Genomic DNA, 17,840 nt, shown 5'->3' on the forward strand with positions numbered 1-17,840 from the left:
ATGGTACCACAGAGCTTTCAAGCATCACTGGTATCCCAGTATAGTAGTTAAATAGATTTGGGCATAGTGCAGAAGAAGAGAAGTAGACGAAAGAAGCTTTGAGAAAAGTGTATGTGCATGGACAAAACACCGATATAAAGTCCGGTATTCTGAAGGGTTTTTGTTTTCTTTGTGTTTGAGGGTATGATTGGAGGTCAGTCTACAGCAAAGAACAAGATTCTACGATCTTGAGCATAATTGAAGAAGCAATTTGATCACAGCACACGTGGCAGGATACTTCCTCAGTCAATCACCTTGCCTTTTAGTGTAACTTTGCTCTTCTTTTCTGCAGAATTAAATGATGGCAGGCACAAATCTAATGTAAAACTTTTAGGCCAACAAGATTTGCCTATCTGAACCAGCACACATCCAGGCAAGTGGGGAAAATTCCATCACACATCTGACCGGTGCCTTGTAGATTCTGAACAGAAGTCAGGAGGTGCATTACTCCCTGCAGAATTCTCAGTCTTTGACTCAATTTTACAGTGACATTTTATATGGCTGGTGCAGTTAAGTATATGGTCAATGTAGAGTCCTTAGGATGTTGAAGGATGTTTCGGGTTCAAGGGCATCCACTAAAATCGATCAAAGCTAATTGTGCATCTGTTCTATTCAAATCTTGGAATAACATTGGGTTAGTCCTTACTTAGTGCATAAATAGTAATTTCCAGAAAACACCTCAAAATTGATTTATAAAAATCACAGTCATCTTTTTTCATACTTCACCCTGTCAATTATAAAATTGCTTATGACATACTCATTTATGGATTCCTTTTCACAATCCCTATGTTTGCAGCACATAATAATCTCTATTGTCACAAGTAGGCTGACGTTAACACTGCAATGGAGTTACCAAAGGAACTTTTTTATCAATATATTGATTTGCTTTTTGGTAGTCAACAGTCAAACGCCATGTGCCATTTGTCTTTTTCACAGGCCAAACTGGACTGTTTGATGAGCTGTGTATTTTGATCAATAACCCTCTTTCTTCTAACTGTTTTACTATAGGCAAAATCCCTTCAATTGAGGCAGGTTGATAGGGTACTATTTGGTACATGGTGGAGTGCTACCAGTCAATGATGCTGGTTCCATATGTAATAATCAACAGCCATTCTTATCTTTGGCCCAGATCAGATGTTTGTAAAGCTGATCTTTCCTGAATGTTCTAACTGCCCATGTAATTTTCCATTTTCAAAGCTTAGGGAAGAATTTAGTTGGGATGGAATATCTAAACCCAGAATGGCCTGATCCACTTCGCCTACCCAGACTGGGGAAATTAATTCATGAGGAACCAAATTCTGTTGACATAGGTTTAGTTCTTTTAATAGTTACTGGATCTCCCCCTATTCCATGAGCTGCAGGCTGTTGTAATCCAAAGGAAATATTCTTTCAAATTCCGACTGAAAACATGTTAACTCTGCTCCTGTATCAAAGAGGCAGTCCACTTCCATACCGCCCAACCTCATTAATATGTATAATCTATCTCTTCTATTTTCAAGCAAGGCATGGAGAGGCAGGGACGGAGGGGCTGAGGGTGGGTGTTTCTAGTTTCTTGACATTCCAATAGTGCAGCTCTACGTTGTGGTGATATTTTTAAAAAATTCTTCCCACTCAGGCCAATCCTCCTCAGAGCGGGCTGGTGGAAATTGTGGATGAAATGTCGGTGTGCAATTGGGAGCAGGAGCTGAGTTTGTAGCCACATATTGTTCTTGCTATTCTCATAGTCTAGCTCAGCATGACCTAGCCCAGTGTCCCTCTTTCCCACAAAAATAAAATTTCCCTCTTTTAATTTTTGATTCTTGAGAAGCATTTGAGTTATATATGGAATTTTTTTCTGTTTGAACTGCTTCTCCTTAGGTTGTGTCTCTATTTGAAAAACATGGGACTGGATTCTCTGCAGTCCCGTGCCGAATCGGGCCTGGCACAGCTCCGGTAATTCTCCGGGCCCCGAATATCCACGCGTTCATGAATTACGCCGCACGGCTCGGGGACCATTGCCAGAGGCCCGCCCAGAGAACCTCGGCTCCCAACCGGCCGAGTTCCCGACGGTGTGGAACTAACATGGTATGGCCGGTCGGGTCTCTCGCGTGACTACTGCGGACTCAGTCCCCTGGTGAGGGCAGGGGGACCTGGCACCGGGCGGGGGCTTAATGTGCGGCCGGGGGAGAGATCGGTGGGTGGCCCAATTTCTTTGTGTGGGCCTGGGGTCCAAGTCCGCTATGACGCCATGCATGTGTGGACTCTGAACCGGACGTGTGGGGGGGGGGGCCATGTCCGCAGCCAAAGCTGCGTGAAGCACTCCGGGTCCCTGCTAGCCCCCTGAAGGTAAGTGAATTGGCTTGTATTTTTTTCAGGTAAGCCGGGAGTGCAATGTCTGCGTTTTTACCCCTGTGTGGGGACATAACCTCTTTTTGGGAGAATCCAGCCCATAGATTTTAGAATCTTAATCTATCAGTTTGAGCACATCAAGTTACTAATGGCGTATAAGTTGTTATCCCTCTTTAATGGAATCATTGGAGTCCGATGAGGAGACACCAGTTTCAATGCGTTGGAGACTTTTATTTTTAAACCAGCAAGGAATGCAGACTTTAATGGTCCAAAAGTACTGTCATCCCACGACTCCAGTTCCCCTGGTAACTCCATTCCTGAATGTTCTGTTCACACTTTAATAAATCTCTGTTCGTACTCACAAATATCCTCAGATTTTCTTTGTCGACAATCAGCAATTTTAGTCCAATCAGTTCTCGGTGGATTATATTTTAATAACCACTGTTTGATTAGCAGCCATACACTAATTGTTCATCATCCCCTAATGCTGTTTTAACTTCTCAAACAAGTTGGTCATTTTCTCGTTTGGGGATTATTGCAGTCAGAACTTGAACGCCATCTAATGGATGGAGATTATAAATTGTCTCAATCTCCCGAACCCCTCCCATGTCGCCGTACCCCCCTTCTTTGGGTCAATCCTATATGGGTCAGCAGGTTTATGGACTATACGTTGATTATATTGGGCTCAAGTTAGCCTGCTGTCTCCTCCTTCAGTGACTAGTTCTACTGTCCCAGTTTTATACTGCTTTGACTTTAAGGGAGATAGCAGAACATCATCTGGTTTTTTTTAGCTCTGGATCATTTGTGTCTCTGAAGCATTTCCCTCTTGAATTCTGCTTCAGGATCATCGAACTCCGATGATTTCATTAAAAAGTGATTTGTAGACATGTTTGTTTTTTTCTTTCTAGAGACAGCATGTTTAAAATCAGTTATTTCACTAGACACGTAGGGGCATGGTTTCTGTGCAAGTGACATACTGTTGGTTTGTGGGTGTGTGAGATATATCACAAAGATGTTCTCTTGCATTCAAACATTCTACTGATATTCTATTTTTAAACTCTCGAATCACATTCAAGAGGTTTGCTGTCTCTGGTTTGCATCCAGCATTTTTCACCAACAGTTCATTGTTTTCATATCGTAATCCATTTTCACTCGGTTTAGACTATTTATCTTGCTTTTAAATTTAGCATTTTCTTCTTCTAATATCTCCAAATGCTCAATCTCTCATCGTTGTCAGTTAATTCTTCACAAATCGTTCGCATCTGCTCTTTCAGTTTTTTAATTTCATGGTCATAATTTGTGGGCGGGATTCTTCACTGGCGGGATTCTCCGTTTTGACGGCACCCGGGGGTTTCCCGAGGGCGTGGGGCAGCCCCACAATGGGAGACAACATTGACCGAACTGTGTAACGGAGAATCCCGCCAGTGGGTCAAGGCAGAAATGTGGCGGAGCGGAGAATCCAGGCCTGTATTTTGAATGTTCTCATTCCTTTTGCAAATCTGATTCATTATAATCAAAGACCATTTCATTTGCTCTTTATCTTTCTTTTTATTTATGTGTTTCCAAACTGTTCAAATATTTTCAGTAGACCATTATCCCTCAGCATCTTATCTTCAAATTGTCTGTTCAATATTCTTGCTGACCTTGAGTAAATCAAGGCATTGTTCCATATAAATTTTCACTGTCTGAAATATGTCTTCAGAAGAAATCTCTGTTGGACCATGCGTGCTACCAGAGTTCCCCATTTTTCAATCACACCAGACACATTCGGTTCGTAAAGAAAGCTTAAGGAATCTATACGGTCACAGATTTGTAGATATCTTATCTCACCTCCGTTCTTCAGTGTCCAGTACTCCGGAAAGGTATCTTTTCCTTTGTTCTCATCAGCCTGGCTCGCCAATAAGATTCGCCTTATCTCTCGCTTATAGATAAGTCAGTCCGGTTGAATGAATTTCAGTAATGTTTATTTATTTAAGAACACATTTTGGTACATTCACATGAGATTCACTCAAAAATACATTTCTCCTGTGTCTCTCAAAATGTCCTTGAGACACCAATAAGTGGAAGCAAAAGAACTTCAAGATAAAAGTGACTTCCGATTTACAAAATTAAAAGTCATTTCAACAAGGCCTTTAAAAGTAATTTTAATGCTCCAAGGATTCTCAGACAGCTACAATTTTTCTGCTAATCAGTTAGACGGATCACATTCTTAAGGGAATCCTTATCTGGGTTTAGCCTCTTAGTTTCATTGGTTCTAATTCTCAGCTTCGACTCCCTTGATTTGTTCAGGAAAGTGTCAGTCACTAACAGGTGATTGGTTAATTAGACATTAATCAATTACTCCAAATTAATTAATTAACTGTCCCATGACTTTTGTCCAATGTTCAAACTCCCTAATTCACGTCTGGTCTCAGTTATGATACTGTTTCAAACTTGTCGAATGTACCTTCATATCAGTACTTGTAGTGCATTACTCGTAACATTTGAAACTGTCGTGGACAGTATCCAAATGATTATAACTTACCCATATTTCTGCAAATTCAATAATTTTCAAGAATGATTTTAGCTAATATTTTTTTTAAAATAATTTTTATTCAAATTTTTCAGCAACAAATTTTCTCCCAACAATAAAGTAAACAAGGTGTAGAAATAAACAGAAAGAGAAATCCCCCCCCCCCCACAGTACAAAGCAATAAATTAATAACTTAATAACAATACAAAAAAGAAGAAAATAGCAAACACACCGTCGCAAAAACACCCCCTTTAACAAACCCCGGACCCCCTCCCCTCCCGGGTTACTGCTGAGATTGACCACCCTCTAACCCTCCGCCAGAAAATCGAGAAAGGGCTGCCACCGCCGGAAGAACCCTTGTACCGACCCCCTCAGGGCAAACTTAACCTTCTCCAGCCTGATGAATCCGGCCATGTCATTGATCCAGGCCTCCGGACTTGGGGGCTTTGTGTCCCTCCACTGTAAGAGAATCATACGCCGGGCTACTAGAGACGCAAAGGCCAGGGTTACCGGCCTCTCTCGCCTCCTGCACTCCCGGCTCCGATGCTACCCAAGGATCGCGAGCCCCCTGGACCCGACCACCTTGGACAAAGTCCCTACCACCCCCTTCCAAAACCCCTCCAACGCCGGACATGCCCAGAACATATGGGTGTGGTTCGCCGGGCCTCCCGAACACCTCCCACACCTGTCCTCTTTCCCCCCCCCCCCCCCCGCCAAAGAACCGGCTCATCCTAGCCCCAGTCATGTGCGCCATATGCAGCACCTTCAGCTGAATTAAGCTGAGCTGTGCGCAAGAAGAGGACGAGTTCACCTCGCCAGGGCATTAGCCCACGTCCCATCGTCAATCTCTTCCCCTAGCTCCTCCTCCCACTTCGCTTTGAGCTCTTCCACCGAGGCCTCCTCCTCTTCCTGCATCATCTGATAAATTGCCGAGATCCTACCCTCACCGACCCACGTCCCCGAGAGCACCCTATTCTGCACCCCCCTAGGCGGCAGCAGCGGGAACCCTGCCGCTTAACAAACGCCCTAATCTGCATATACCTGAAAGCATTCCCGGGGGGGGGGGGCCCCACTTCCCCTCCAAATCCTCTAAAGTTGCAAACTTCCCATCGAGGAAAAGGTCCCCCATCCGCCTGATGCCTGCCCTATGCCAACTCAAAAACCCACCATCTATTCTCCCTGGTGCAAACCGGTGATTGCCCCGTATCAGGGCCCACACTGAGGCCTTCTCATCCCCCTGTGCCGCCTCCACTTCCCCCAAGTTTTGAGGGACGCCACCACTACCGGACTCGTAGAATACCTTGCCGGGGGGAGTGGGAGCGGGGCCGTCACCAATGCCTCCAAACTCGTACCCACACAGGACGCCACCTCCAACCTCTTCCATGCGGCACCCTCCCCCTCCATCAACCACCTGCAAATCATTGCCACGTTCGCAGCCCAGTAATACCCACACAAGTTGGGCAACGCCTAGCCGCCCACCTCCCTTCCTCGCTCCAGGATTACCCTCCTCTCTCTCGGGGTCTTCCGTGCCCACACAAACCCCAGAATACTCTTATTCACCCTCTTAAAAAAGCCTTTGGATTCAATATGGGGAGGCACTGGAAAAGAAACAAAAACCTCGGGTGCACCGTCATCTTAACTGGCTGGACCCTACCCGCCAAAGTGAGTGGCAGCGGTCCCACCTCCTGAACTCCTCCTCCATCTGTTCTACCAGCCTCGAAAAGTTTAGCCTGTGCAGGGCCCCCCAGCTCCTAGCTATTTGGACCCCAAGATATCTAAAGCTCCTCTCCGCCCTCTTCAACGGGAGCTCTCCTATCTTCCTCTCTTGGTCCCCCACGTGCAGCACAAACAGCTCACCTTTCCCCACGTTGAGCTTGTACCCCGAAAAAGCCCCAAACTCCCCAAGTATCTTCAACACCTCTGGAATCCCCCCCGCCGGATCCCCGATGGACAACAGTAAATCATCCGCATACAGCGACAATCGGTGGTCTCCCCTCTTTCCCCCATCCCCCCCCCACCTAATGAATCCCTCACCAAACCAAATCTCCTCAGCACTTCCCACAGGTAGCTCCACTCCACCCTGTCAAAAGCTTTCTCCGCATCCATCGATGCTACTATTTCCGCCTCCCCAGCCGCCGACGCCATCATCATAACATCAAGAAGCCGCCGTACATTGACATTCAGCTGCCTCCCCTTCACAAACCCCGTTTGGTCCTCATGGATAACCATCGGGACCACATCTTCCACCCTTCTGGACAGTACCTTAGCCAATCGGCCTGTAAGACCCACACTGGAGAGGGTCCTTATCCCGCTTCAGGATCAGTGAGATTATTGCTCTAGACATCGTCGGGGGCAGAGCCCCCCTTCCCTCGCCTCATTCAGGGTCCTCATAAGCAGCAGGCCCAGCAGATCTGAAAACTTCTTATAAAACTCCACCGGGAACCCGTCAGGTCCCGGTCCTTTCCCTGTCTGCAGGCTCCCCAGCACCTCACCAGCTCCTCCAACTCGATTGGGACCCCCAGACCCTCCACCCGCTCATCCTCTACTCTTGGGAACTCCAGCTTATCCAGAAAGCGGTCCATCCCGCCCACCTCCCTAGGGGGCACCGCCCGGTACAGTCCCTTGTAAAAGGATCTGAACACCCCATTAATGTCCCTGCCACTCCGCACCAAATTCCCTCCTGCATCTGTGACTCCCTCTATCTCTCTCGCTGCCTCCCTCTTCCGGAGCTGGTGGGCCAGCATCCGACTTGCCTTCTCCCCCAACTCTTATACCGCCCCCTGCGCCCTCCTCCACTGCGCCTCCGCCTTCCGGGTGGTCAGTATATCAAACTCCGCTTGGACACTGCGACGCTTCCTCAAAAGCCCCTCCTCCGGGACATCCGCATACCTCCTGTCCACCCTTATCATTTCTTCCACCAGCCTCTCCCTCTCAACCCTCTCCTCCCTCTCCCTGTGCGCCCGAATGGATATCAGCTCCCCTCTAACCACTGCCTTCAGCGCTTCCCAAATCACCCCAACTTGCACCTCCCCATTATCGTTTGCTTCCAAATACCCCTCTATACCCCTATGGCCTCGCCCACATACTTCCTCCTCTGCCAGAAGCCCCACATCTAATCTCCACAGCGGGTGCTGATCCTTCCCCTCCCCCAGCTCCAGGTCCACCGAATGCGGAGCATGGTCAGATATGGCTATCGCCGAATACTCCGCCCCCACCACTCTCTGGATTAGCGCCCTGCTGAGAACAAAAAAGTCAATTCGGGAATAAGCCTTGTGGACATGGGAGAAAAAGGACAACTCCCTACCCCCCGGCTTCAAAAACCTCCAAGGGTCTACCCCTCCCATCTGATCCATGTACCCCCTGAGCACCGAGGTCGCCGCCGGCCTCTTACCCGTCCTAGACTTGGAACGATCCAGAGCCGGATACAGCACAGTATTAAAGGCCCCTCCCAAGATCAACCCCCCCGTCTCCAGGTCCGGGATCCGGCTCAACATGCGCCGCATGAAGCCCGCATCGTCCCATTTGGGGGCATACACATTGACCACATTGGGCAGCACGGTAGCCTTGTGGATAGCACAATTGCTTCACAGCTCCAGAGTCCCAGGTTCGATTCTGGCTTGGGTCACTGTCTGTGTGGAGTCTGCACATCCTCCCCATGTGTGCGTGGGTTTCCTCCGGGTGCTCTGGTTTCCTCCCACAGTCCAAAGATATGCAGGTTAGGTGGATTGGGCATGATAAATTGCCCTTAGTGTCCAAAATTGCCCTTAGTGTTGGGTGGGGTTACTGTGTTGGGATACGGTGGAGGTGTTGACCTTGGGTAGGGTGCTCTTTCCAAGAGCCGGTGCAGACTCGATAGGCCGAATGGCCTCCTTCTGCACTGTAACTTCTATGATATCTATGACCAGAACCACCCGCTCCCCCTGAAGTCTACCACTCACCATTACGTATCTACCTGCACTGTCCGCCACCACAGTCGACGCAACAAACGACAAGCTCTTGCCAACTAAGATCGCCACCCTTCGATTCTTCGTATCAAGCCCCGAGTGAAACACCTGCCCCACCCAGCCTCTTCTCAGCCTCACCTGATCCGCCACCTTCAGGTGCGTCTCCTGGAGCATAGCCACGTCCGCTCCCAGCCCCTTCAGGTGCGCCAAGACCCGGGACCGCTTCACTGGTCCATTCAGCCCCCTCACGTTCCATGTGACCAGCCGAATATGGGGGGTCTTCCCCCTCCCTCTGCGCCGGTCAGCCATAGCTCTTCCTCGGCTCACCACGTGTCCGGAGAACCCCCCAGGCCCGTTCCCCATGGTAGCAGACCCCCCTCCCAACCTCCCCCTTCACCAGCTGTTCCCCTACGGCCCCTGCAGCAGCAACCCGGTACCCCCCCCCCCCACTTCCCCCTCCCCCCCCCCGAGCCCCCCCCCCCCCCCCCCCCCCCCCCCCCAAAGCTAGGGCCCCCCTAGCTGCATAACCCCTACCATTGTACGTCCGTAAGTCAGCCGACTGCTGCTGACCCCGGCTGCTCCCGCCATCCCGACGTCCCCCCACCGATACAACACAACCACCATTCCCCCCTCCCAGTGCCGGCCCCGCCCACTATTCATACAGTGAGGGAAGAAAGCCCGCGTTTCCATTCCAAACCCCGCCCCCCCCCCCCCCCACGGCAACACGCGGGAAAAAGACGGGCACATGACCCAGTGGGACCGAGAACAGCTCCCCAACCCTCCACCAGTGAAAAAACGAAAAATCACCAAAATAAATAAATATCAGCCCCAAAAAGCAAAAAAGCAGAACAGCAAAAAGGCAACATCAAACACCGCCAATAAAAACGAAAGGATACCAAGGAGGACTGAGCCTCCAGACTACGTACATCATTCCCCAGCCCCCCAGTCCTCAGTTCGAGTCCAACTTCTCTGCCTGGACAAAGGCCCAGGCCTTCTCCGGAGAATCAAAGTAGAGCTTGTAAGTGACCCTTAGGCGAGCCGGCTGTAGCAGGCCAAATTTCACCCCCTTCCTGTGAAGCACTCCCTTCACCCGATTGAAACCAGCCCTTCTCTTCGCCACCTCCGTGCTCCAGTCCTGATAGATCCTGATCTCTGCGTTCTGTCACCTGCTGCTCCTTTCCTTCTTCGCCCATCTCAGCACGCACTCACGGTCAACGAAGTGGTGAAAGCGGACCAGCACCGCCCTAGGCGGCTCGTTCGGCCTGGGCTTCCTCAACAGCACCCGATGGGCCCCCTCCAGCGCCAAGGGTCCCTAGAACGACGTCGCGCCCATTAACGAGTTCAGCATCACAACCACGTAGGCCCCCAAATCCGAACCTTCCAGCCCCTCCGAGAGGCCCAAAATCCGCAGGTTCTTCCGACGGGAGCGGTTCTCCATCTCCTCCATCCTTGCCAGCCATTTCTTGTGAATTGCCTCGTGCGACTCCACCTTCACTGCCAGGCCCAGGAGTTCGTTCTCACTCTTCGAGGCCTTTTGCTGTAGCTCTCGGATCATCTCTGCACCCTGAGCCATCTGAGTCGCCATGAGCTTGTCCAGCGAGGCCTTAAACGGTTCCAGGATCTCAGCCTTCAGCTCTCTGAAGCAGCGATGGAGCTGCTCCTGTGCCCACTGCTGCCACGCTGCCGGTTCCCCGCCCGTCGCCATCTTGTTTTTCCTGCCTCGCATCTTTCTCTGCTCCAAAGCCGAATTTTTGACTGCCCCGCTCCTGGTCCAGTCCATCCACCGGCAGATAAGCACAGTGGATGTGTTTCCACCCGGGGAAAAGTCCAACCAACACCGCTGCGGGCCCTTAAAAGAGCCCAAAAGACCAAAAATAGCGGGAGCTACCGAACGTGCGGCTTAGCTCCGCATCACCGCAACCGGAAGTCATTTAGCGAACATTTTAAAGGACCCCCCTCTATAATTATTGAATCCAACAGTGGCGAATGTGTTTGGTATAATATGAGGAATGATGTACAACCCAGTCCAGTTGTTGTGTGAACAATAAAGAATATTTATTAATTTGAAAAAAACACAAAACACGACAAGAAGATCTATAATGCCCTATGACACTTAAGTATACTAATGCCTATACACGTATGATTTTATATTTAACTATCCTTTGGTCCACAACTACTTATGTTCACCTGAATTCTGAGAGACACCCCTTTCCCCAAACAACATTCAATTTTAAGTAACTTTATCAGCTACATCCAACAAGTAATTAAAACAGCCAGGTTATGATGCCATGTATGGGAAATAGTCTTCAGATTCAGCAAAAGCAGAAAACAGCTGATTCTTTAGGTAGACTAGATCTGCAACTTAATACGGTTCTGATGTTGACTGACTCCCTGTCTCCCCCTCTCTAGTAAGAAGTTTTACAACACCAGGTTAAAGTCCAACAGGTTTGTTTTGAGTCACTAGCTTTTGGAACACTGCTCCTTCCTCGGGTGAATGAAGAGGTCGATTCCAGAAACATATATATATATATATATAGACAAAGTCAATGATGCAAAACGATGCTTTGAATGTGAGCCTTTGCAGGTAGCTAATTCTTTACAGGTCCAGACGGAGCAACTGGAGAGAGGGATAATTACAGGTTAAAGTGGTGTGGATTGTCTCAAGCCAGGACAGTTGGTAGGATTTCGTAAGCCCAGTCCAGATGGTAGGGGGTAAATGTAATGCGACATGAATCCAAGGTACGGTTGAGGCCATACTCATGTATGCGGAACTTGGCTATATGTTTCTGCTCAGCAATTTTGCGTTGTCGCGTCTCCTGAAGGCCTCCTTGTAGAATGCTGACCCGGAGATCAGAGGCTGAATGGCCTTGACTGCTGAAGTGTTCCCCAACTGGAAGGGAACAGTCCTGCCTGCCGATTGTCGCACAATGCCCGCTCATCCATTGTCGCAGCGTCTGCATGGTCTCGCCAATGTACCACGCTTCGGGACATCCTTTCCTGCAGCGTATGAGGTAGACAACGTTGGCCGAGTCGCACGAGTATGTACCACGTACCTGGTGGGTGGTGTTCTCATGTGCAATGGTGGTACCCATGTCGATGATCTGGCACGTCTTGCAGAGATTGCCGTGGCAAGGTTGTGTGGTGTCGTGGTCGCTCTTCTGAAGGCTGTTTAATTTGCTGCAAACAATGGTCTGTTTGAGGTTGCGTGGTTGTTTGAAGGCAAGTAGTAGGGGTGTGGGGATGACCTTGGCAAGATGTTCATCTTCATTGATGACGTGTTGAAGGCTGCGAAGAAAAAGTTGTAGTTTCCGCTCCAGGGAAGTACTGGACGACGAAGGGTACTCTGTCGGTTGTGTCCCGTTTTTTTCTTCTCAGCAGGTCGGTGCGGTTTTTTGCTGTGGCGCGTTGGAACTGTCGATCGATGAGTGCCATATCCCGTTCGTACGAGGGCATCTTTCAGCGTCAGTAGATGTCTGTTACACTCCTCCTTGTCTAAGCAGATCCTGTGGATACGGAGGGCTTAGCCATAGGGGATGGCTTCTTTAATGTGTTTAGGGTGGAAGCTGGAGAAGTGGAGCATCGTGAGGTTATCCGTGGGCTTGCGATAAAGCAAAGTGCTGAGGTGACTGTCCTTGATGGAGATGTCACACTCTAACGCCGACATCGCCACATCATCCCTCTCTCTAGTTAGAGTTCTACAGTTATACTGTTCCTTTCATTTTGATATTCACCCTATGGAGTTGGCTTTTGGCAGACACGTGTTATCTTTCCACTGTGGAGTTGCCACCTCTGTAGTCCCATTGTTTTCTCTAATCACATGTGTAAAATACCTGTTTTCCATTAATAGAAAATTCACATCACTTTATTTCTCCACCGTCTGCTTCTGATCAATTCCCTGTTTTACTTTGTTTTTTAATCTTAATTGTCCCCAATTCTTAACAGGGTGCTACGTATAAACATCCATCTGGTGTGCTAGGTGCAATTGCACAACGTGTCTGAATTCCAACAGTCAAAGCAGGCAGAAGGAAATCCCCAAAAATTATGTTCAGAGACTGTTTTGATTATTTTCTCTGTCTGCCTAAAATAAAAATTTGGCCATGTGTATCATTTATTTAAAAATGCATTCTTGAAAATAATGTGTAAAATTAGGAAATCATAATCTGAGGTAGCAAAATTCATATAAAATTCATAAAATTGTTTCTATAATTAAGGTTTAAGCAAAAACCAAGCAAGCAATTGGTATGCAGTTCAAAAACTAAGGCGATTTAAAACACAGCAGATTATGGAATTGGGAGCATGATAACTGTGAGCTATGCATTTTGTACTTCCATTCTCTGATAATTTCCCTTTAAAAGAATATAGCAAAAGTTTCCTATATTTTTATATTTTAAGTATGTAACACTTTATTATAGTATAATTGACCTGTTTGAAAACTTAAATAAAGAACAATTAATCATTTCTGATCAGTAAAAGCTCGATGCTGCAAATTAAGAGATTTTATTACATTTCACTCCTACAGTGGAGTGTTTATACATGCCAGGAATTTAGGCATTGAAGTAAGTAGGCTCTGGCGGAATTAAAATTAATGAACAGAAAATCTTGCGTGTAACAGGAGCCTCTATGGATAAATTCCTGATATGCACTCCCAGCCTGCTTAGGTGCACATCAGCAATATAGGTTTGTTGAATCTATCTTTTGCTACTTTTCGATGCCGTTTGATTTCAAAGATCCACTTTAGTCATGCTATAAGTGTACCTACAAAGCTGTTAAAATGGATGAAGCAAAAACGTGTTTGTTTTTGTTTTAAAATCCTCACTCCCGAGAAGAAAATGGCACCTTTACAAAATGCCCTTCACAGTCTCAGGATGTTCTAAAGGCTCTTCACAACCAATGAAGTACATTTGAAGTGCAGTGACTGTAATGTGGGAAATGGGGCGGCCAGCTTGCACACATCAAGTTCCCTGAATCAGCAATGTGGTAACCAAATCACCCTTTTTGTAGTTTTGGTTGAAGGATATATATTGGCCAAGACACCAGGGAGAATACTCCTGCTCTTCGAAATAGTACCTTGGCGTCTTCCACCTATGAGAGCCAGACATTTCCTTGGATTAACATCTCAACTGAAAGATAGATTCCCTCACCCAAGCCCTTTGCCATTGAATACGATCAGAAATAATTGATGGTGCATACCAAGAAGCCTTAGAAAAGGGCCCACAGGACATGGGCAAATCTGCAAAGGGAACACTAATTCAAAAAATAGTGGCGGGGTGACAGCTGTTTTGCTGTTTAAAGGTTTGTAAAGTTTAGTTGGAATGGAAAGCTGATAAGAGGTAAGAAGGTTCACAGTTTTCGGGCATTGACAAAAAAAAGCATTGATTGTGAAGCAGTGCAATGAATTTTAATTTTAACAGATTATCAGAAAACTCTCAGGGCTAGTAGGAGTCTGTAATTCACTGGACAGTATTAAGATAATTGACAATTGTGGGTTACGTGTCATTCTTGCTTGGTAATACCATCAGGACCCTGAGATTGGGTGAACTTCACAGCCCAAATTTTTTTTGCTTCAATATGCAACACATTTCTTTGTCTGAGATTTCTATTCAAATTTCTGAACCTATATTTTCCCATGTTCACTACTTAGATTTCAGTCTCTCTTTACACGCCCTGTTCTGCGTCACAAACCAGCTGTCTAGCCCGCTGAGCTAAACCAGCCCTGCAAGACGCAAAACTCCAAGAGGAAAAAGAGAAATGTCTCCGCCCTAAAAGCAGCGCGTCCAAAGAGGGGAATTCCAAGTGCAGCTCACAAACACTCTGGAAAATTTTACACATCCAATTCAATTCTCGAATTTTGGAATCAAAATTAAAGAAAATAATGTCAACTGTATGATGCGACCATCAATTCACTAGAGACACCATTGGAAGTAAACTGTGGCTTTAATAGTCTTACAACTGAGCCAGCCTGCGACCAGAGGAACTGAGAGCAGGCTTACGGCTGCAGCACTTTATACTACCAGTAGTGGGAGGGACCATCGGCAGAGCCATGGGCGGAACCAAAGGTGGAGCCCTGTACAAGCTCCTCATCTCCCCCTATGGGCTGAGCCGCGCACCGGCTCACATACAGAGCCCACAAGGACATAATATAATGCAGTGCAATACAGTGTGAATTACAATACCGTATAATTCACCACACTGTACTAGGTAGTTTTTTGTGCCCATACCATTGAGTTCGGGCATCACCGTCACCTGAACTGGCTCAACAAAAAGAGCACTGAAATATCTGACCTCCAAAAACGAAAAAGAGCAAGACAAATGTGGAAGATAAAGGACATATGGTGGAAAGAGGAAATCCAACACATCCACATGCTGACTATCGTGTCATGTGAAACTTTTTATTGTTTTATCTGGCTCCCACAAGATTTCCTTTCTGTTCAAAGGCTTGCCTCAGTTTAATTCCTCATCATGCAAGGGTCTCTTTTTCTTTTGTGCAGCAAAAAAATAGTACGTGTCGCATCGCAGAAGAATGAGTGTTTCGTTTTATAGACTGGAGAGTAATTGGGAACACATTGGAGGTATATTTAACTTCTGTCACTTGGCAATAGCAATGAACCCGCCTCATTATTTCCATTGAAGCAAAAAGTAGGCCGGCAGACTCGAGTTGTTTAACAGACCATCTGACAATGCTGCAAAGATTTGAAACAGCATCTGGCAGATTGTGACTAAGTTACCGTGCACCAGTTTCCATTCTAAAGAATTACTTGGATAAAAGGTTGATTGGAGACGGCAGACTTTAATTCTTCTCCGCTCTTGCATGCTAAGCAAGTCTGTAGCAAAGGTAGAAAAAGAAATAAGGATTTTGTACAATTTTGATTGGATTGAATTGGGTTTTGTTTATTGTCACGTGTACCAAGGTACGGTGAAAAGTATTTTTCTGCCAACAGCTCAACAGCTCATTAAGTACATGAAAATAAGAGAAAAGAAAATACATAATAGGGCAACACAAGGTACACGATGCAACTACATCGTGTACCTTGTGTTTTATTCGTTGTGATTTATTTGTTCTTTCAGATTTTCCAGTCAACATGTAACTATTAGCAGGAGTAAATTAGTGAAATTATGTCAGCATTTAACTACATGGTTAGATTATTCAAAATATGGATTTACATTAAGTGAAAAACACTCATTTGGTGCAGTATGCAGTTTTTTGCTGATGTTATATGTGGTGCAAACTTGCATATGTTTCTATGATCTTTTTCCAATTTCCAGGAGTATCAGAATGGATGCCCATTTTATGTGGATCTCCTATTGAAATCAAAATATTGCAATATCAATCAAAAAACCCATTTCAAATGTGTCCATGGTTGATACGGTCTGGGATGCGAGTCAAACTATTTAGAGTTGCAGCAACGTGCATTTATATGGACGTTAAATTCTTGAACATAGTAAACCATCTCAGAATGTTTCACAGAAGCATTATGGAGAATTTACGGGCAGCACGGTAGCATTGCGGATAGCACAACTGCTTCACAGTTCCAAGGTCCCAGGTTCGATTCCGGCTTGGGTCTCTGTCTGTGCGGAGTCTGCACATCCTCCCCGTGTGTGCGTGGGTTTCCTCCGGGTGCTCCGGTTTCCTCCCACAGTCCAAAGATGTGCAGGTTAGGTGGATTGGCCATGATAAACTGCCCTTAGTGTCCAAAATTGCCCTTAGCATTGGGTGGGGTTACTGGGTTATGGGGATAGGCTGGAGGTGTTGACCTTGGGTAGGGTGCTCTTTCCAAGAGCCAGTGAAGACTCGATGGGCCGAATGGCCTCCTTCTGCATTGTAAATTCTCTGATAATTTATGAAATTATTACTACAGAGCTATATAAAAGTGATGTTAGGGCAAACTTGGCCAAAGAAATGAGATTTAAGGAGGGTCTTAAATCTGGAAAAATGATTTTAGGGCGGGAATTACAAAGCATAGCGCATAGACAAGTCAAAGCATACAATCAGTGAGTGAGCATGCAGTGGGCGTTTCTGTTTACAATGTATACAAATGATTTAGAGCAAGAGACATGAAGTTGTTTTAAGTGTGTAGTGACAACAAAATGGGTGGGGTTTCAAATATTTCATAGGAGACAAACCAAGTAGGAAGTGATTGCATAGTTTGTGAATGTAGATGGATGTGTAGCAAAAGGCATATCTTGTGGACAAATGCAAAGGACTGGATTCTCCAAAAATGGGGCTATGTCCCCACGCCGGAGTAAAAACACTGGCATTTCACGCCAGACTTTCCATATAAATATTTACAGCGATTCTCCTACCTGCAGGGGGCTGGCAGGGCCCCGTAGTGCTTCTCGCAGCTCTGGCTGCAGATACGCCCCCCCCCCCCCCCCACCTCCGGTCAGCCCTTGGCGTGCCCGAGGATCCGAGCCACCCGATTGCTGGCCCTGGCGGCCCATGCACACCCCCCCCCCCCCCCCCTCCCTGCGGTGTTTTATTCCCCCCGCTTCCCCTCTAGGGCGGCCACGGACTGAGTCAGCAGCCGCCACCTGAGGTTCCCGACTGGCAATACGTGGTTAGAACCACGCCGTTGGGAATGTGACCAGTTTTGCCCGGAGAAACGCTGGGGGGCGGGGAGGGGGTCTCTGCAAAATGCCCCCCCCCCCCCCCCCCACCTTGTAATCTGCAGGAGAGCGATTTTGGTACGTGGCTGCGGAGAATCCCGCCCAAGGTATTTACAATGAAAGAGGAACAATGCTACAAACTCAATGGAAAATGCTAGAACCTCTCAGTAAGTTGTGCAGCATCTGTAGAGTGCTGAAAAGTTGACATTTTGGTTCTCTGGAATTTTACAGAACGTCCAGATCAGAAAAGTTAAATCGTTTGTCCTGCTGAGTATTTCTAACATTTTCTGTTTTGAGGAAATGGAAGCTGAAGGATGTTTTCAAAGTTCTGAAGGAAATAAGTACTTCAGCCCCAATAAAATATCAAAGATTTCTACAAACGACAGAACCATGGACATAAGGTACAGCTGAGT

At 47.0% G+C, this 17,840-nt stretch overlaps 1 protein-coding gene across 5 annotated transcripts in view; it reads left to right on the forward strand.

The window, feature by feature from the left end:
• Positions 1–17,840, forward strand: part of sh3yl1 (SH3 and SYLF domain containing 1) — a 209,407-nt gene that overhangs the window by 155,555 nt on the left and 36,012 nt on the right. Inside the window, exon 10 of one of the 5 annotated variants that reach the window (XM_038800376.1) lies at positions 14,465–14,615. The exons of 3 other annotated variants lie outside the window; for them this stretch is intronic. In XM_038800376.1, the coding sequence (XP_038656304.1) occupies positions 14,465–14,529 (65 nt within the window). In that variant the 3' untranslated portion in view covers positions 14,530–14,615. Of the gene's footprint in view, positions 1–14,464; positions 14,616–17,840 lie in introns of those variants that run through there. One more of the 5 variants, XM_038800378.1, reaches the window with a different exon arrangement.

Source organism: Scyliorhinus canicula, chromosome 6 (assembly GCF_902713615.1).
Source record: "Scyliorhinus canicula chromosome 6, sScyCan1.1, whole genome shotgun sequence".
In the NCBI taxonomy this organism is placed as follows: Eukaryota; Metazoa; Chordata; class Chondrichthyes; order Carcharhiniformes; family Scyliorhinidae; genus Scyliorhinus; species Scyliorhinus canicula.